Below are 20,687 nucleotides of genomic sequence, written 5' to 3'. Positions count from 1 at the left end.
GGTTGTGACTCTGGTGTCTCTGAGTGGGGGTAGAGCTGGGGTCGTGGATTTCTGGGTCGCAAAGGAGGAGGGGACCGGGACCTTGGACTTGTAGGTCTGAGGAAGGAGGAAATCTCAGGGTCCGGAGTACTGGGTCTGAGGGAAGAGGGGGATGGGGACCTGGATTCTTCCGTCTGACCGGGACATTTAGGTCCGAGGGCAGAGGGCGGCGGGATGCCAGGAATCCTGAATTTGAGGGAAGAAGGTCTGGGCATCCAGACTCTTGGATCTGAGGGAGGGACCAGGCTTCTGGCTTTCCTGGCAACGCCCCCCACCCCCACCCTCAGGGCCGGGCTTCCAGGATCCGGCCCCTGTTTACGATTTGACCCCACTACCTCACCCGATTTTGGAGGTGGACAGAAGCCCGGAGTGAGTGAGAGGAGAGGCGGTGTCCGGCAGAATGGCAATGGGAACGCGCTATGCTGGGAAGGTGGTCATCGTGACCGGCGGCGGTCGCGGCATAGGAGCCGGGATCGTTCGAGCTTTCGGTGAGTGGGGTCTGGCTGGCTCTAAATATTGGGAATCTGGGAGAGGAGGGACCTCCGAGGGCTAATTAATGGGTGTGAGAAAAAGTAGGTCCTATACTGGAGTCTAGATTCTTTTCTTATAAGATCCGATTTGCAAAGTGAACGAAAATGTAGGCAGTAGTTGCCTAGGGCCTGAGATTTTGGCAGATTTCCAAACGCCGTTTCTGTGGTCTCAGCTGTCTCTGCAAAACAGGCAGTTTGGGGGACGATGTCTCTTGCAGATTTCGGGTTTACTCTGGAACCCAGGAAGGCAGGCTCAGGAGCCCCAGCAGGCACCTAGAATAACCCAGAAGAGTATCTGTCAAAACTTCTGCCCTCTGTCCTAGGGAGTCATCATGAGACTTTGGGGTCACGAGGGGAGCAGAGTGGGAGACGGGCCCAACCCGCTGTAAGTGGCCACTAGAGGGCAGCAGAGGCCTTCGCCAAGGTCGGCTGGGGGTAACCTCTTCTTTCCTATTCTCAGTGGAAAGCGGTGCCCAGGTGGTTATCTGTGACAAAGATGGTGAGTGAGGGTCCCTCAGTCCTCATCCTCAACCCTCCAGGAGGAGTCCAGGCCCCCAGACCCCTCCTCTGGTAGACCCAGGAGTCCAAACCCCTGGCTCCCTCCTCCCTCAGACCCAGGATTTGGCCTCCCAGCCCCCTCCTCCCTCAGACTCTGAAGTCCAGACCCCCAGCCCTTCTCTTCGTACAGAGGCCAGGGGCAGGGCGGTGGAGCGAGAGCTTCCTGGCACTGTCTTTCTGCTCTGTGACGTGACTCGGGAGGAAGATGTGAGGGTGAGTGTATTTTCTGTCTCTACTACCCGCCATGTCCAGTTGGTTCTCTCTCCCCACCGACCCCCTCCCCTGGCCGCCCCGAAGGCTTTTGCACATGCGGTTCCCTCTGCCTTTCCCTGTTCAGCTCAGTATCACTTCAAGGCTTTCCCTAACTGTACTGACCAGGTCTTGTGTCTCCTGGGAGGATTTGCTTTTACCTCCCACTCTTTCAAGGCTCTGTCACAGCTGTCACGGGGATTGGGGACAAATACATTCCTCACAGGGGGTCTGATTCTTGCAGGATTCTTTTCTCTTTCCTCACTTTCCATTCCTTCCATCTAGTCAGTATATCTGACATCTGTCTCCAGTCCCGGGTCTCTAGGGTAGTGTCCGCAGTGTGGGCTCCGGCCCCTCAGCTGTGACTCCTGTCCCCACCTTGCCTTTGGGACCCCTGGCTCTATAAGACCTGATGCCAGCACCACTCACTCACAAGACCTCTCTCTCTCCCCAGACCCTCGTTTCTGAGACCATCCGCCGATTTGGCCACCTGGATTGCATAGTCAACAATGCTGGCTACCGTGAGTCGTGAGGCCTGAGGGCCGTTCCCCCATGGTGTCAACCCACCTCCTGGCTTCTCACCCCAAGCCTGGCTCTACCCCTGCTGTGTGCTCCCCAGCCTGTGCCCTTAGTCCTATCTGCATCCATTTCTACATTTCTAAAATGAAAATGACCATTCTCATCATCGTTATAGGGTCGTTGTGCTGAACAGTGTAACTGCTCAGCCTCATAATTACGGGAACTGTCTTGGACGAATAACTTCCATCTTGTAGCCTGTTTCTTATCTAGGAAGCAAGGCTGATGGCCCTTCTCTTTTTCCAATACTGGGAAGATGTATTCTCCACACATGGTTTATAGGGCTTGGTGTGGAGGCTTTGAAGAGAAATTGCCATCCACTTAATGACTACCCTTTATAACAATGCCTCATATTGCTAAACTGAGACTCAGAGAGGTGAACTGATTGGACTGGGATCACACACTGTGGTAGGAAGAAGCCTTTCTTCTTGGCTGGGCAACGTTGAGCAATTGACTTCCTCTTTCTGGGCCGCACTGTCCTCTTGTAAGGATTTAAAGATATACTCCTCCTTTCTCTCCGTGTGCTTGATCCATTCGGCAGATATTTCTTGAGATCTACTGCACTCCACCTTCTGCCCTAGGGACTGGAGATTTAGCAGTGAGCAAAATCCACCAAGCTTTCCTGTCTTCATAGCTCAGTTGGTAAAGAATCTGCCTGCAATGCAAGAGACCTGGGTTTGATCCCTGTGTTGGGAAGATTCCCCTGGAGAAGGGAAAGGGTACCCACTCCAGTATTCTGGCCTGGAGAATTCCATGGACTCTATAGTCCATGGGGTCACAAAGAGTCGGACACCACTGAGCGACTTTCACTTCCTGTCCTCATGGGATTCACATTGTAAAGTAAGGAAATAGACAATAAGAGGCAGATATAGTTAATACTCATTTATTCACAGATTTTGTATTTGTGAACTCACCTACTTGGTGGGGGTGTGGGTTGTAACCTCAGAATCCCACTGCGCTTTCTGGGTGTTTGTGGACAAGTTCAGAGCGGCAAAAGTTTGAGTCACCAGCAGCACATGTTCCCAGCTAAGGTCAAACAAAGTGATGCTCTGCCCTCTGAGTTCAGCTTTCAAACAAAGAGATGCCCGGAGGTGGAGACAGAAGAGGGCAGTGTCTTGTAGGCCTCCCTGGGGCTAGTTGGACAGGCCTGAAGCCTAACTCTGGTACCTGGAGTGGGGCAGCCTCAGGCAAGTCAGCTACACTCTGGAATCTCCATTGCTTTATTTGCAAAATAAATGAGTCCACCAGTGCGCATTATTTTGAGGATTTAAGATTATAATCTATGTTAGAGAAACATATAGTTGTAAACATATACATATGTGCATATATGGTCTTCCCCTGTAGCTCAGCTGTAATGCTGGGCAGGAGACGGGAGAGACTCAGGTTCAACCTTGGGTCCGGAAGATCCCCTGGAGGAAGGCATGGCAACCCACTCCAGTGAGAATCCCATGAGCAGAGGAGCTGGTGGGCTACAGTCCATGGGATCCCAAAGAGTTGGACACGACTGATGCGACTGAGCAGGAGCACGCTATTCATTATACACATAACACATATATGTCCTGTCTTAGTCTGCTCATGCCGCTATAATAGAAATACCATGGACAGATTGACTTAAACAATGAGCATTTATTTCTGGAGGCTGGGACATCCAAGATCAAGTCAGAGGCAAATTTGGTGTCTTGTGAGGCCCCGCTTAAGGTGGAAGGAATGAAGGGCCTCACTGGGGTCTTTTTTATGAGGACACTAATCCCATTCAAGAGGGCTCCATCCTCATGACTTAACTCCCACAGACCCCCACCTCCAAATACCATCTTATTGAAAGTTAGGGTTCTTTTCTTATAACAGTTTATATATATATATATAGGCTGTGCTGGGTCTTTGTTGATGCATGGATTTTTCTCTAGTTTCAGAGGCTGGGGGCTACTTTCTGGGTGCAGTGCTCAAGCTTCTCGTTGTGGTGCCTTCTCTTGTTGTGAAGCACAGGCTCTAGAGCGAGTGGGCTTCAGTAGTCGTGGCTCCCGGGCTCTAGAGCGCAGGCTCAGGGGTGGGGCTGCTACGTGTGGGATCTTCCCGGATCAGGGATCAAACCCATGTCCCCTGCATTGGCAGGTGGATTCTTCACCACTGAGCCACCAGGGAAGCCCTGAAGTTAGGAGTTGAATGTATGAAATCTGGGGGAGGACACAAGCATTCAGTCCATAGTATGTATATGTTATCATGTAATATTATATATACATATTTCCCCTTAGGAGCAGTGGGGTCACTATTCACTGCTTCAGTGTTCGCTGTGACTTTGTGGACTGTAATTGCCTCGAAGAACGAGAATTGGTTGTGTATATTAGCATGTCCCGTAGTGATAATGGATAAAGCGGATTGAGGGCTTAGAGAATGGTAGGGGTGGTTTTGGATATGGGATCTGGGATAGATTCTCTGAAGCTGAACTGTTTTCTGAAAGAAACAAAGCCAGAAGCCCTGGGTCTCTGGGAGGAATGCCCAACATTTCCTTAATTATCCATCATCTTGTTTCCCATCTCTCTTTCCTTTCATCCACTTTTATAATATATTTATTTATTTGGCTGTGCTAGGTCTTAGCTGCCACACGTGGGATCCAGTTCCCTGACTAGGGATCGAGCCCTAGCATTGGGAGTGTGGGATCTTTAGTCACTGGACCTCCCAGGAAGACCCTCTTCATCCACTTTGACTCCTAAAGCCTTTGGAAGGTTTGGGGTCCATTTTTCCTGTTTTGTTTTTTTTTTAATTTTCCTGTTCTTGTACCTATATTTCCTGCCTCTTTTCTTCTGAATGTTGATTTTTCTGTCCCTCTACTATCTACCCAGTTCTGTTTACTTAACAAACACATTTATTGTACTCGGTGTCAGGCAGAAATATTGACTTGTGAAATTTCTGAGCTCGAGAACAAGGTGTTATCCTCATTTTGCACATGAGCAAACTGGCACAGAGAAGCAAAGTGACTTGCCTAAGGTCACACAGCTAAGAAATGGCAGGGTTGAGGTTTGAATCCAGGTTTTCTGGCCCTGTGACTGCTTTCAAGGTGTTTTCTTTTTTCTCTTTTGTTGCTTCTTTTAAATTTTTTAATTGATGTATAGTTGATTTACAGTATTAGGTTTGCAGCATAGTGATTCAATGTTTTTACAGACTATGCTCCATCGTGAGTTATTTCAAGATAATGGCTATAATTCCCTGTACTATAGAGTATATCCTTGTTGCTTATCTATTTTATACATAGTAGTTTATATCTGGAGGAGTTTGCACACCACTAGCCTCCTGTTTTTGTTTTTTCATCTTGTATACCCCTAATTTGTCCCTCCCTCCTTCCTTCACCCCTTTGGTAACCACAAGTTTGTTTTCTATATCTGAGTCTGTTTCCATTTTGCATATATTATTTGTTAGATTCCACATACAAGTGATGTCATACGGCATTTGTCTTTCTCCATCTGACTCATTTCACTAAGCATGATATTCTCTAGGTTGCGGCAAACGGCAGCATTTCCTTTTGAAGGCTGAGTAATATTCCATTTGTACACATCAACCACATCTTAAATATTCCTTTTTATTATTTTTTGTTGGCAGTGCTGTGTCTTTGTTGCTGCGCAAGGGCTTTCTCCAGTTTCAGAAAGCAGGGGGCTATTCTCTAGGTGAGGGGCTCGCAACTCGTGAGGTGGTGGCTTCCTTTGTGAGGCACAGGCTCTAGGCACAGGGCCTTCAGCAGTTGCAGCCGGGGCTCATTAGCTGCAGCCTGTGGGCTTGGTTGCCCCAAGGCATGTGGAATCTTCCTGGGCCAGGGATCGAACCCATGTCCTCTGCACTGGCAGGTGGATTCTTAGCCACCGGCCCACCAGGGAAATCCTAAACTCCATCTTCTTAACCCAGCTGGACTGCCCATTTTTTTAGTAGCCATTATGCAGCCTCCTTTCCTCTTCAGGACCCCTGACCCTCTCGTCTGCCACCTCCCACGCTCTGCCCCCTCACCAGCCCCCCGCCCCCCATGCCTGTTTCTCTTTCCTGTTCCCCTGTCTTCACGGTGCCCTCATCCTCTTGTCCGTCTCTCTCTCACCCGACCCTTAGACCCACCCCCACAGTGGCCCGAGGAGACCTCCGCCCAGGGCTTTCGCCAGCTGCTGGAGCTGAACCTGCTGGGGACATACACCCTGACCAAGGTGAGGCTGGGGTCCCCGCCACCAGGCCTGGGTGACCTCCTGACCCTGAGCTTGTCAGACTCATTTTATCTAAGAGCCAAATATTTTCTGTGCCTTGCTTTGATCTTATTCCGGAAGGGCTCCATTCTTTGTAGAAAAGAAATGCCCGCAGATCCCGATATCCAGCCAAAGCTACCCGTGTTGGCTACATAGCCTCATCTTCTTAGGAACCTTCCAGAACCTTCCAGCATGGTGTGGTGAGGGATGTTAAGGATATGGAGGGAGGCGTTGGGACAAAGAGTCAGTAATAGACAGATACAGCTTTACCATCCAACGAATAGCTATTAGGAGGAAAGAGCATCCCCCCTCTACCTGTATGCCTTTGCTCTGAAGCTTGCTATAACCGCCTCCTATTTGCCGTCTCAGTTCAAATACCACATCTTCAGAAAGGCCCTTCCCAATCATCCTTGCTAATGTGGCAGCTATGCCTATATGGGGCTTTACTGGTAGCTCAGCTGGGACAGAATCCACCTGCAATTCAAGAGACCCCGGTTCGATTCCTGGGTTGGGAAGATCCCCTTGAGAAGAGAAAGGCTACCCACTCCAGTATTCTGGCCTGGAGAATCCCATGGACTGTAGAGTCCACGGGGTTGCAAAGAGTCGGACGCAACTCAGTGACTTTCACTTTCACACCTATATGTTCATTCTCTATGATAACAGCTTATTTTCATCAAAGTATTTTTTAAGATTATAGTTTACTCTCCTTTTTGCTAAGGCTTTTTTTTTTTTTTGATGTAGACCATTTAAAAAGTCTTCATTGAATTTGGTGCAGTATTGCTTCTGCTTTATGTTTGTTTTTTTTGGCCAAACATAGGCATGTGGGATCTTAGCTCTCTGACCGAGGTCAAACCCTCACCTTCTGCATTGGAAGGTGAACCACTGGACTTCCAAGGAAGCCCCATCATTAGTAAATAAAATAAATAAAATTTAATTAATTTATTACATCTATTTTTTATCATAATACATTTTTTTTGGGGGGGGGCTACTTAGCAGCTTGCAGGATCTTATTTTCCCAACCAGAGATTGAACCCATGCCCCCTGCCGTGGAAACTTGGAGTCCTAACCACTGGACCACCAGAGAATTCCCCATCATAATACTTCTGTATTCACTCACTCAACAAACATTTATTTAGCACCAGACACATGCTAAGCACTGGCCGTGCAGCGAAACAGACAAAGAGCTGTGACCCTGGGGAGCCAACATTCTCATGGGGGAGACAGACAGTAAGCCAGGAAATATGATATAACGTCAGGGAGTGATAAGTGCTGTGCCAAAAAGTGAAGGGAGGTAAGGGGATCAAGAAGTACAGGCAAGTGTAAATGCTATGTTATAAAACTTTTTCTTGTGGCATTTTACAAGCACACATGGAAACAGAATCGTATTAATATTACTGAACCCACATACCCATCACCCAGCGCTAACAGCCAGTATTCTACCATTCTTGCTTCTTGTCTTGCCTCACTTGTTTCTTTTATCTTTTCTGGAGTGAAAAGTGAAAGTGTTAGTGGCTCAGTTGTGTCCGACTCTTTGCAACCCTATGGACTGTAGCCCGGCCAGGCTCCTTTGTCTATAGAATTCTCCAGGCAGGAATACTGGATTGCCATTTCCTTTTCCAGGGAATCTTCCCAGCTCAAGGACAGAACTCAGATCTCTTGCATTACAGGCAGATTCTTTGCCATCTGAACCACTACGGAAGTAAATCTCAGATATCGTATTTCACCTGTAAACAATTCAGTATAATCTTTACCAGATAAGGTTTTGTTCGTTTTTTGTTCGTGCGTGTGTATCTGTGTGCTCTTTTAGACAGGGTAGGTAGTCAGAAGGCTTCTCTAAGAGGTGACACTTGAGTCAAGCCCCCAAGGAGGTGTGTGAGCAATTGCAATCTAGCACAGGAACAGCCAGTGCAAAGGCCCCGGGGTGGGAATCTACAGTGAGAAGGGAGTTGGACGACACAGGCGAAGCAGGGAGAGGACAGAAGTTGACCACAGATCATGCTGGGGCTTGGGAAACCACAGAGGGGACTTGGCTTTGACACTGACCAAGCCAGGAGCCATTTATTTTCTTGGGCTCCAAAATCATTGCAGATGGTGACTGCAGCCATGAAATTAAAAGATGCTTGCTCCTTGGAAGAAAAGCTGTGACCAACCTAGACAGCATATTAAAAAGCAGAGACATTACTTTGCTGACATAGATCCATACAGTCAAAGCTATGGTTTTTCCAGTAGTCATGTATGGTTGTGATAGTTGGACCATAAAGAAAGCTGAGCGCCAAAGAATTGATGCTTTTGAACTGTGGTGTTGGAGAAGACTCTTGAGAATCCCTTGGACTGCAAGGAGATCAAACCAGTCAGTCCTAAAGGAAATCAATCCTGAATAGTCACCGGAAGGACTGATGCTGAAGCTGAAGCTCCAGTACTTTGGCCACCTGATGCGAAGAACTGACTCACTGGAAAAGACCCTGACAGTGGGAAAGATTGAAGGCAGGAGGAGAAGGGGATGGCAGAGGATGACATGGTAGGATGACATCACTAACTCGATGGAAAGGATTTTGAGCAAGCTCCAGGAGTTGGTGATGGACAGGGAAGCATGGCGTGCTGCAGCCCATGGGGTGGCAAAGAGTCGGACACGACTGAGTGACTGAACTGAACTGAGCCAGGAGCCATAGAGTGTTCAGGGCAGAGGAACTCGAACTGCTGTAAGTGGGATATTGTGCCATCTGGCAGCCATGTGGGGAACAGAGTGGGGCGCGAGGGCAGAGGCCTCGAAGCCAGTGAGCAGGTGATGATGGGGTGGTCCAGGCCCGAGGAGGTGATGTTGGAGGCCACCAGCCTGGTAGATTTGGTGAGAAACGGTCCGATTCTGTATGCAGTATCATGGTGGACTTGTAAAGATTTCCTCATAGTAGACTAGGTGTGGGGGCAGATTTGCCAAAGAAAGGGGCGGAGGAGTTTGTTTCTGATTCATTTGTTTCCCTCACCCCCCATCCCCAGCAACTGGCAGAAGTGTGTGGCCATCCACTGCCCTGGGAAAGCCGGGGGAGAAGTACACAGCCTGGGGACTGTTGAATGAGAAATGCTAACCAGATGCCCACGTGGGAGCCCTGCACCTAGGGCAGGGGTTGAGGCTTGAAGACATCAGTTTGGAGCCCGCTAGCCCAAGGCTAAAGGAGCTCAGAAAAAAACAAAAACAAAAACAAAACCTGTAAACTGGAACTTCCCTGGTGGTCCAGGGGCTAAGACTCCACACCTCCAATATAGGTGGCCCACATCCCATCCTTCATCAGGGAACTAGATCCCACAGGCCCCAACTAAAATATCCCGTGTGATGCAACTAAGACCCAGCACAGCCAAATAAGTAAATATTAAAAAAAAAAACACACACAAAATAATCAGAGGGCATGGGCCCACTCTGTGGGCCAGGGGTCACCTGTGTGGGGATGCTCAGGTGCTCCCCAGATCCTGTCGGAGATACAGGTGAAATAGCCCCAGGGGAAACTGGACAATCTGTTGCTCAACCAGTCAGCCTTGGCTCCTGTCCCCAATTTCTGTTCAGGTTCTAAGATTGGTGCCTAGCTCAGCTGGTGAAGAATCCGCCTGAAATGCAGGAGACACTGGTTTGATTCCTGGGTCGAGAAGATCCCCTGGAGAAGGGATAGGCTACCCACCCCAGTATTCTTGGGCTTCCCTGGTAGTTTAGACCAGTAAAGAAACTGCCTGCAACGCAGGAGACCTGGGTTCGATCCCTGGGTTGGAAAGATTCCCTGAAGGAGGGCATGGCAACCCACTCCAGTATTCTTGCCTGAAGAATCCCCATGGACAGAGGAGCCTGGCAGGCTACAGTCCATGGGGTCACAGAGAGTCGGACATGACTGAGTGACTAAGCACAGCCAGAGTTCCCTGACGGTCCAGTGGTTAGGACTCTGTGATTTCATTGTCGAGGGTGTGGGGTTAATCCTTGGTCTGGGAACTAAGACCCTGAAAGCTGTGGGGCATGGCATAATAATAATAGTAATAAGAGGAAGATTAGTACCTCTGTACAGTAAGACAGCCATAAATCACAGCCCATAAAGGATATGTGTGTGCATATATACATATTTTTTAATTTAATTAAATTTTTTTGGCTGTGCTCAGGCTTTTCTTTAGTGGTGGAGAGTGGGGACTACTGTGTAGCGGTTGTGAGCAGGGCCTCTCACTGCAGTGGCTTCTGGTGCTGAGCGCGGGCTCTAGGTTCCTCAGGCTTCAGTAGTTGCAGCGTGAAGGCTTAATTGCTCCACAGCATGGGGGATCTTCCCGGACCAGGGACTGAACCTGTGTTTTCTGCATCGGCAGGTGGATTCTTTACCACTGAGCCCCACCGGGGAAGCCCTATATATATTTTTTTCTTTCTCTCCCTCCCTCCTTAGCTATCAGCATTTTAAAAACGGAGAGAGAGAAATTTCTCATAAATAACCGGTTTTCTGGTTTCTCCTGGAAATTTGGCCAGCTGGGCCCACCGGGAGGGCAACAGTCTGCCAGATGCTCAGGTGCTCCCCAGCATGGCTCTACCAGTCCCAAGCTCTCCCTCTTGGGTCTCCTTCTCCTGACTCACCTGTGACAGGCTGGTGCGGAGACCGCTGAGGGTCTAGATCTGGCGTCTGCCTGCCCGGGGTTCGCTCTCACTTCTTGCTTGTAACACTGGGCAAGTTACTCGGTCTCTCTGCATCTAGGTTTTCTCATCTGGAGTAGGAAGCTAAATAGCATTAGCTAATTCACAGGGTTGTCCTGAGGATTGAATGTGATTAAATTAATACCCACAAAACCCTTAGAACATGCCTGGCACCCAGGTTACTCTCTGTAAGGTATCATTGTTACTGTGAACCTTGCTCCATTTCTGTTTCTTGTGGCTCCTCCGTCTGTGGTCTCTGGTACACAAATTGGGCAAATGAAGCCTGGGAGGAGTAGAAGGGAAAGGTTAACGTTTGAGCTGAACTTTGAATGGAAGCGAAGGAAGTAGAGAAATAGGATGTTTTGCTTGCCAAAAGCGTAGCAAAAGCCCTGGGCAGAAACCACACAGGTGGATTTTCACACCAGGAAATTCTCCATTTGCCTTTAGCAATTATAAATATTTGGCAAGGTAAATGTATTTTATTGATTTTTGGCCACATTGTGTAACATGTGAAACTTCCCTGACCAGGAAGTCTTAACTACTGATCTTCAAGGAAGTCCAAATATATTAGAAACATTTTGTTAAGCTTGTTGCATCCATTGCCTTCTACCGTGCCCTACTGGGACATCATATAATTTCATTAGTAAGAATTTCATGAATACTACCAATGTATTAGAACATTTAGTTTTATTTTGACATAACTTAAGACTTACAGAATATTTCCCGGATAGTACAGAGAATTCCTGTATATCCAGACTCCCCGTTGTTAACACTTTTTTTTTTTTAATCACATTTGCTATATCCTTCTATCTCTGTATTTGGGAATAAGTTGCAATCTATTTTGAGGGCTTCCCAGTGGGGCAAGTGTTAAAGAATCCGTTTGCCAATGCAGGAGCTACAAGAGACTTGGGTTCTACCTCTGGGTTGGGAAAATTCCCTGAAGGAAATGGTACTCCAGTAGTCTTGCCTGGAGAATTCCATGGACAGAAGAGCCTGGCGAGCTACAGTCCATGGGGTCGCAAAGACATAACTGAGCCCGCATGTATACATATGATGCCTCTTTACCCATAGTGCTTTGGAGGGTATTTCCTAAAATCAAAAGAACATTCTTTTATGAAATCACAGTAAGACTAACATTGATACCATGGTCTTAGCTAATCTTGAAACTTTCTTATTCAGATTTTTAGAATTCTTATCATCACCTGTGTTAGCTGGGGTTCCCCTAGAAGCAGAGCCTAGGTGGGGATTGAAGGGCAGGGTGGATGGAAAGCAATCCCTTGAATCGCTGTCTTCAGCCTGGGGAGTAGTTGTCAGGGAGCCAATGAAGGGTATCACCATGCAAGTTACCACTAGGGCAAGTGGGGGCCGCTCCCTGGGGACACTCTGGGAGTCACAGCGAAACATAAACCCAAGAGTTACCCCCCACTCCCAAGAGGCAAAGGAAAGCCAAATATTGTTTTAATTTAAAAATACATTTAGAGAATTCCCTGGTGGTGCAGTGGTTAGGACTCAGTGCTTTCACTGACAAGAGCCCAGGTTCCATCCCTGGTCAGGGAACTAAAACTCCCACAAGTGGCTTAGGGTGGCAAAAAAAAAAAAAAGAAAGAAAGAAAGCAAGACTAACAATGAAAAATTTGACTTCATGTTAAAAATTAAGACTTTTTTACATGACCAAATTACTATTAGATCTCCTAAGAACATGAACAGTAATTTCTTAATACCATTGAATGCCCAAGCCCTACTTAAATTCACCTAGATGTTTCCAAATGTCTTATTATTAATAACAGTTGACTTGTTCACACCAAGCTCCAAAGTCTGCCCATTGCATCTGGTTTTTCAGAGGGCAGAGACTTTTGTCTGCTTGTTCTTGCCTCTATCCCCGTGCCTATTGCAAAGAAACATGCATAAGTTGCTGCCCTTGCCGCCACTGTCATTATAACCATCACCACCACGACTGCCATCGCCATCTTCATCATCATTAACCTCATCATAGCCATCGTCACCATGATGACCACCATCACCACCATCATCATCATTTACCATCATTAGCATGACCACCTTCATCATCATTGCCATCATCCTCCCACCATCATCATTATTACCTTCATCACCATCATCATCATCACCACCAGCATCCCTTGCAAGCCCTTTATTTATTTTTTAAAATATTTATCTGTTTATTTGGCAGTGCTGAGTCTTAGTCGTGGCATGAGGGATCTAGCTCCCTGACCAGGGATCGAACCCATGCCCCCTGCATGAGAAGCTTGGAGTCTTAGCCACTGGACCACCAGGGAAGCGCCTCCTTGCAAGCTCTATAAATATTGATTCTTGGGACCCCAGCCCAGGCCTCCTGAGTCAGAATCTCTGGGTTTTTGACCTCCCTGGTGAATTCTGACGCAAAGTTAGCCATTCCCCAGGTTAGAGAAAATGCCAGAGGAGGTTGGGATATTTATATAGTTAAGGAAAGGGAATCTTGTCAGGAGGGCATTCACTGAAGGCATTTGAGCACTGGAGTGTCCATCGTAAGTGCTCAAAGAGCCGGATTGGTTCTTAGAGACCCATCCATTCACTTATCTATTTACTCATCAAAGACTGAGCAAGCGTTTGTAGGTGCTGGCGGTGAACCACGTGGTGTTTGCCCTTGTGGAGTTTATAGTCACAGGGCAGCCAAGTGTTACCAAATAAACAAGAGACGAGTTTATATGAGTGAGTGTGTTCTGGAAGTCATGGTAGGCTTCCTGGAGGAAATGAAAGATGAGAGATGTTAACCCAAGGAGAGGTGGGGGAGACTGGTGTCTGCAGGGGAGGGAGTCGGGCTGTTAAGAGTCCGGTGAGTCCTTAATGGAGGTACACAGAGGTGCAGATGTTCCCGGAAGGGAACAGGCTGTGCAGAGGCCTGGCCCTGAGAGAGAATTAGGAGCCCAAACACGCTATGGAACATTCCACAGCGCACTTGCATTTGCTTCTGGCTGCCTCCCCACGCAACTGGAACTCCTTGAGGGCAGAAATCTCTCCCAGTCTTGTTTCCTGCAGTATCCCCAGCTTTTACCCTGTTATCTGGCACATAGTAGGTCCTCATGAAATGTTGGTTGAATGAATTAATGAGCAAGGGAATCGTAGAGATTCAAGAGTGCCTTGGTCTGTTGAGGACCCAAGACTGAGGGAAGGGGTTAGTGCAGGAAGGGGTTGAGGAGCACATACATGGGGCCTGGAGGGCCCTGCTGAGGCATCTGGTCTTTTTTTTTTTTAATTTTTCAGCCATGCTGAGTGGCACGTGAGATCTTAGTTTCTTGACCAAGGATAGAACCCGTGCTTCCTGCATTTGGAAGCATGGAGATTTAACCACTGAACCACCAGGGAAATCCCTGAGGCATCCGGTCTTGATGAGCATCCTCCTCAAGAGCAGCAGGGAGGCATCGAAAGCATTTGAGCAAGAAGGTGGTGTGCACGCCACGTCGCTTCAGTCCTGTCCAGCTCTGTGTGACCCTATGGACTGTAGCCTGCCAGGCTCCTCTGTCCATGGGGACTCTCCAGGCAAGAACCCTGGAGTGGGTTGCCAGGCCCTCCTCCACGGGATCTTCCCGACCCAGGGATCAGATCCGTGTCTCTCGCGACTCCTGCATTGGCAGGCAGGCTGTTTACTACTGGTGCCAGCCAGGACGATGATGTTAGCCCAGGAATACTAAGTCGTTACTAATAACAGACCTCTCTGGGTCTTGTATGAGGAAGAAATCAGAGGGCAGAGTGGGGTAGGAACTGACATCAGGAGGCGGTTGTGTTTGCACACATGCATTTCAAGGCCTCCTGCAATCTGACCCCTATCACTCCTCTGACCTCACTTCCCTCCACAGTGGCCTCGTTGTTGCCAAACACGCTCCACCTGATCCTGCCTCAGGGCCTCTGCACCCTGTGTTCCTGTTGCCTGGTCTGGTTTTCTCTAAGAGATGCCTACAGCTCACGCCTGGACTCAAAATGCTCAAATCTGGGATTTCCCTGGCCATCCAGTGGATAGAGCTCCGTGCTTCCACTGCAGGGGGCACAGGTTCGATCCCTGAGTCAGGAAAATGCCCTGGAGAAGGGAATGGCAACCCACTCCAGGATTCTTGCTTGGAGAATCCCATGGACAGACGCGACTGGAGGCTTACAGTCCATGGGGTCTCAAAGAGTTGGACACGACTGAAATGACTGCGCATACACGTGCTTTCCCAAAGCCTTCCCTCAGGCACCCTGTTTGAAACTACACCCAGCCCAGTACTCCCATTCTTCCTTATCTTGCTCTCCTTCTGGTTCTGTGTCCCCAGTCACACTCTTTATTTGTTGTTTGGTCGCTAAATTGTGTCCAACTCTTTGCAACCCCATGGACTGTAGCCCACCAGGCTCCTCTGTCCAGGGGATTTCCCAGGCAAGAATACTGGAGTGGGTTGCCATTTCCTTCTCCAGGGGATCTTCCCAACCCAGGGATCAAACCCAAGTCTTCTGCTTTGGCAGGCAGATTCTTTACCACTGAGCCACCTGGGAAGCCCAAACTCACTCTAGAACATTCCACAGTGCACTTGGATTTGCTTCTGGCTGCCTCCCCACACAACTTGAGCTCCATGCGGGCAGAAATCTCTCCCAGGCTTGTTTCCTGCAGTATCCCCAGCTTTTACCCCGTTACCTGGCACATAGTAGGTCCTCACGATATGTTGGTTGAATGAACTAGTGAGCGAGGGAATTGTAGAGATTTAAGAGCACCTTGGTGATGGGTCTGTTGAGGACCCAAGGGGGAGTCTCCTGAAGCCCCACCCCCCAGATCTCCTGAGACTCTGGTTTAAGAGGCTGAGTGGGAGTGGACCCCACGTCAGAGTCTGGGGGTCAGGGATGGGGGCAGGTTTGGGAGGATCCAACACTTAAGTTTTGCCCTTGAGACACAGAGATGGAAATTCCTGCAGGTGGCAGGTCAGGAGCTCCACAAGGGGGCTCTGAGGGAGACTTAGGAGGTGCCCATGGAAACCCAGGAAAGTGGGCCTCCCATGGCAGAGCAGGGAGGACAAGAAGCGGACCCAGGAACCCCAACATTTAGGAAAAATGGAGTCAGGCCAGGGTGAGGCTACAGTGTGTCTGCTTGAGTGAGCCAGGCTCTCTCAGGTCGAGTTGTCCAAGGGAGGGAGGCGCAGAGGTCAGGCTGATAAGAGACCAGCAGGTCCTTGATGTAGCCACACAGAGGCATAGGTGACCTTGGTGGGGGGGTGGGGGGGAGCCAGCACATGGGGGGGGAGCCAGCATGTGGGGGCGAGGGGGGGAGAGTGCATGTGAGGGTTGGACAGGGGCCACAGGAGTGTAGGACAAATATTTATTGAACACTAGCTGTGTGCCCAGTGCTGAGATGAGGTGGCGAATAAGCCTGGCTCAGCCCCCACGGGCCTCACCTTGCCAGGGTTGGGGAGAGGAGGGAGTTAAATGGCTGGGGACCCAGGGATAGGCAGGTTGCAGTTTTAAATAGAATGGTAGGGACTTCCCTGGTGGTGCAGTGGTTAAGACTCCGTGCTTCCTCTGTAGGGGTGTGGGTTCAATCCCTGGTCAGGGAACTAAGATCTGAGGTGCTGCCAAAAAAGAAAGTCACAGTGTGTTGGATGTATGTGTGAATGGCCACTTGGGATTAATAAGCCAAATCCCTACAGAGCTGGACACCTGGCCATCCTTTAAAAAAATATGATGTTTTAAACAGAATGGTCAGGGCAACCTCACTGAGGAGGTGACATTTGCACTGAAGTTGCTGAGGGGATAGGACTGTCCCCTTTCAGCCCTGAACTGAATGTCCCGTGTCCTCAGAAACCCTTCAGTCCTGGACAAACAGGGGAGAGTTGGTCACCCTAGGAGTAAGTCACGTGCTATATCAGGAAAAACATTCCAGGCAGCGAGAATAGCAAGTACAAAGGCCCTGAGGTTGGAACACATGGGGGAATATCTGAAGATACGGCACTGAGGTTGGAGCAGAGGCTGTTTTGTGAGGGACTGGAAGTCTGCAAGAGCTGGTGGGGTGATCCGGAGAGGGAGCTAGATCAGCTTTCCATTCTGAGTATTCCTTGGGGGGAGCCACCTTGTACCCATTAATCAATCTTTAGTGATAGGAATGGGCCTTGCCCAAGGCAAGCAAGGGGAGGGATAGAATTGGAATTTACTCAAGGTCATGCATGACTGAAGAGCATAGAGACAGACTGGGGTGAAGAGAAAAGGAAAGGGAGACAGAGTTGAGAGTTAGTTTAAGGACCTCCGGGTGGCCAGGGGGTTGCAGGGTTGGCAGAGTAGGGAGTTCATTTCATGAAGGTCTCCCATGTCACGTTTTGACCACAGCGTTTTCCCTGAAACTCAGAGAAATTATCTTCCCCTTCATGTATAAAAGAGACTCCTCCCTTTTTTTTTTTTGGTAACATATGCAGCCATCTTGGTCTATCTTTCATTTTCCTATCTTGTGATGGACAGGAGTTTGAGTAATATACAAAGAGCTAGAGAGAGAGGCACAGGGACCCTGAGAGAGGGGGTCAGGGACACAGAAGGGGGAGGCAGAGACAGAGAGAGGCAGAGAGAGAGAGAGAAAGGCAGGCAGTAGAAGAGACAGAAGGATCCTTTCCAGGACTTCCCTGGTAGTCCAGTGGTTCAGAATCTGCCTGCCAATGCAGGGGACACACGTTTGAACCCTGGTCCAGGAAGATCCCACATGCCTCAGGGCAGCTAAGCCTGTGTACCACAAGAGAAGCCCTGTAGAGAGTAGAGGGTAGCCCCCACTCTCCTCAGCTGGAGAAAGCCTGCCTGCGGCAACGAAGGCACAGTGCAGCCAAAGAAAGAGAATAAGAAAGAGAAATTCCTTTTAGACCAAGATAGACTCCTCAAGGGCTGATATTCAGAGACCATGGGGCAAACCACAGAAGGTGCCCTGGAGCCCTGGCTGCTGTCCGTACAAGGCACCCAGATCCACTAGTGAGCACATCAGGGAGATGGCCAGGAGGCATTTCAACGGGGCTGGGGGAGACCCAGGGGCTTGGGCGGCTTACTCCGCTTTCTGTCTCCCCAGCTCGCCCTCCCTCACCTGCGCAAGAGTCGGGGAAACGTCATCAACATCTCCAGCCTGGTCGGGGCGATTGGCCAGTCCCAAGCCGTTCCCTACGTGGCCACCAAGGTACACTGCCGAGACACCCTGCCTTCAGGTGTCTCAGCCCTGAGGTGTGGCCCGAGGCATGGCCACCTGGCCTTCCAGGAAACAGAGCCTAGTGCAGCAGGATGCAACCTGCAGGGAGAGCCTGACTTCCCTCTTCCGATGCCCCTGCTTGACGCCCCCTGGTTGGGTGCATGTGTGCCAGGTCGCTCAGTTGTGTCCGACTCTTTGGGGCCCCGTAGACAATAGCCCGCCAGGCTCCTCTGTCCATGGGATCCTCCAGGCAAGAATACTGGAGTGGGTTGCCATGGCTTCCTTCAGGGATGGGAGGAGACGGCAGAAGGAGCCTCCTCTCCTCTGGTCTGAACTTTCTCCGCGCCCCATCTTCTGCAGGGGGCAGTGACAGCAATGACTAAAGCCTTGGCCCTGGATGAGAGTCAGTATGGCGTCCGTGTCAACTGGTGAGCCGCCGCACAGGGGTTGAGAGCCTCTTGGGGGAGTGAGCCCAAGGGGCAGTGTGTGCACTGGCTTCCCTGACCCCTCTCCTCCCCCACCCCAGCATCTCCCCCGGAAACATCTGGACCCCTCTGTGGGAAGAGCTGGCGGCCTCAACCCCTGACCCCACTGCTACAATCCTAGAGGGCACTCTGGCCCAGGTAGGAGTGGGGGCCGGATCGAGGTGGTGTCGGGGTGGAGGTCAGGCGGGGGCTCCTCGTGACTCTCCTTTCCCCCTTGTCTCTCCCCAGCCCCTGGGCCGCATGGGCCAGCCAGCTGAGGTGGCGGCTGCTGCTGTGTTCTTGGCCTCCGAAGCCACCTTCTGCACGGGGACTGAGCTGCTCGTGACCGGGGGTGCGGAGCTGGGGTATGGGCGCAAGGCAGGCCAGGCCGCCCCAGCGGAGGCCCCCACCAGCCCTTCCTGATCTCCCACACTTCCACCTGGGCCTTCCTGACGAGGGTGCTCCCACTCCAAACTCAAGTCTCCCAAACTCCAGTTTCCACCCTCTGCCTCTCAGGTGCAGCACCCCACCCACCCCAGCCCCGGCTGTAGATATTCAGACCACTCACCAATGTGCCAAACCACCCCACAGTTTCCCATAAAAGCACTTTGCAATCAGGAGGAGGAGGGCATCATTGCATTTATTCCCGGCCCTTTACGAGTCCTACGACGCCAGGACCGGGTCCCCCGCCCCCGCCCCATCCAGCTCCCACGCATTCCCACGGGTGGCTTAGACCCGAGGGACTACAACTCCCGGCAGGCCTTGCGTTAGGAGACTGCCGTCCAGGGCTCCTGGGAAAAGTATTGCAGGTCGGCTTCACCGGCGAGCTAATTAAAAAGGCCCGCAAGGGAGAGTCAATTAAGCTCTAATTAGGAGATAATGGAGGGGGTTAAGCAAACAGGCCTCCACTTTATTCTAGGCCCTTAGGGAAAAGGAGGCTTGACCTCGCTTGCAGCGGAGTAGGAGGCTGCCCAGAACCAAAAATAATGAGGGAAGGGGAAGCTAGGGGGTTGACACTCCCGGGTCAGAGGTAGAAAGGGCTGGGATCTGGACTCCAGGGTTTGAGGAGGAGGGAACTAGCCGGTGTGGACTCCCCGGCTGGGAGGGAGCGGAGTCTGGCCGCCCCCCCACCAAAAAAGGGCGAGGGGCCCTATCGGGGGTAGGTCCCCCGGGTGCGGAGGTGGGGCTGCATTGCTGCTGCGGGATTGGCCGAGGCGGGGGTGTGTGCGGCAATCCCTGATTGGCCGCGGCGGAGGCGGGGAGCCGCCTGGGCGTCGCACCCTTGCGGCTCCAGCCTAGGTGGTAGGGGAGGAGGACTGGGCAGGTGGGAAGGAAAACAAGGAGACACCCTGTGGGGAAGGACTCAGAATTTGACTGCCCGGGCCTGTGGCTTTTCGTACAGGGGTACCAGAATTTGGGAACAAAATGTCTCAGAGTAGAATTACGCAGACCCAGTGACCTCAGGAGCGGAGTTTGAGGATACAACAGGAACAACAGTTTGGTGTCACAGTAACCTGGATGCAGGAGATGGGGGAACTTTGACCACGGAAGATTTTTTTGGGGGGAGGGGGATGCGCACGGTGACCTCGGGGCACGATATAGGGAACACTGAAACAGGTTTGACTTGCTCGCGATTAGAGAGTTCCTGAGGGGCTGCAGGGCTTCCCAAGTGGCTCAGTGGGTAAATAATCCGCCTGCAATGCAGGAGAAGCGGGTTCGATCCCTGCTGAATCGGGAAGGAGGAGGGCGTGGCAACCCACTCCAGTATTCTTGCCAGGAAATTCCCATGGACACAGTCGGACACAAATGAAGCAACTGAGCATGCACGCACTTAGCAGGGACTGTAGTCGACTGTCTGCCTCTGGGGGTCATGAAACTGGGGAGACAGTCTAGAAGGGGCGTAACCAGGGAATCCTGCCTAGAGGCTGCTCACTGAAGCTAATTGATGAACTGGGAAACTGAACAATTTCAGGCGTCCCTGATGAAAAGGGCTGGAAGGAGGCCTGGTGAACCCTGCGTGTTTATCTCTTTAAAAAGTTACAAAGAGTACACGTATATCTTCTCGTTGGAAAGGAAATCTATATTCAAACAGGGAAGTATCCGGACAGAGTCAAGCTCCCCCTTCATCCCTATCTGCCATCCTCTTCGGAGTCCTTTCCCTTCAAAAGTGTACTTTTACATAACATCTGCGCCCACCGACCTTAATTGCGTGGTTTTTCTTTTCACCAAGAATTGCGATATGTG

At 50.4% G+C, this 20,687-nt stretch overlaps 1 protein-coding gene across 1 annotated transcript; it reads left to right on the top strand.

Moving 5' to 3' along the window:
• The first annotated feature begins 9 nt into the window (after nt 1-9).
• Nucleotides 10-19,200, top strand: HSD17B14 (hydroxysteroid 17-beta dehydrogenase 14). The gene is made up of 10 exons (XM_068992680.1): nt 10-90; nt 392-527; nt 1,030-1,068; nt 1,258-1,340; nt 1,831-1,897; nt 6,039-6,130; nt 17,866-17,970; nt 18,340-18,407; nt 18,506-18,602; nt 18,693-19,200. Exons 2-10 carry the CDS (start codon nt 440-442, stop codon nt 18,864-18,866), a joined length of 813 nt encoding a protein of 270 aa, XP_068848781.1. The 5' UTR covers nt 10-90; nt 392-439; the 3' UTR covers nt 18,867-19,200.
• Nucleotides 19,201-20,687: the final 1,487 nt, after the last annotated feature.

Source organism: Capricornis sumatraensis, chromosome 20 (genome assembly GCF_032405125.1).
Source record: "Capricornis sumatraensis isolate serow.1 chromosome 20, serow.2, whole genome shotgun sequence".
NCBI lineage: Eukaryota > Metazoa > Chordata > Mammalia > Artiodactyla > Bovidae > Capricornis > Capricornis sumatraensis.
This window is presented reverse-complemented; position numbering and strand designations above follow the sequence as displayed.

Excerpts from the sequence above, each read along its gene's own strand:
- HSD17B14 (XM_068992680.1), top strand. The coding sequence starts at position 440 with ATGGCAATGGGAACGCGCTATGCTGGGAAGGTGGTCATCGTGACCGGC. Across the intron at positions 1,898-6,038 it reads AGTCAACAATGCTGGCTACC|ACCCACCCCCACAGTGGCCC; the intron begins GTGAGTCGTGAG and ends CCCGACCCTTAG. Across the intron at positions 18,408-18,505 it reads TATGGCGTCCGTGTCAACTG|CATCTCCCCCGGAAACATCT; the intron begins GTGAGCCGCCGC and ends CCCCCACCCCAG.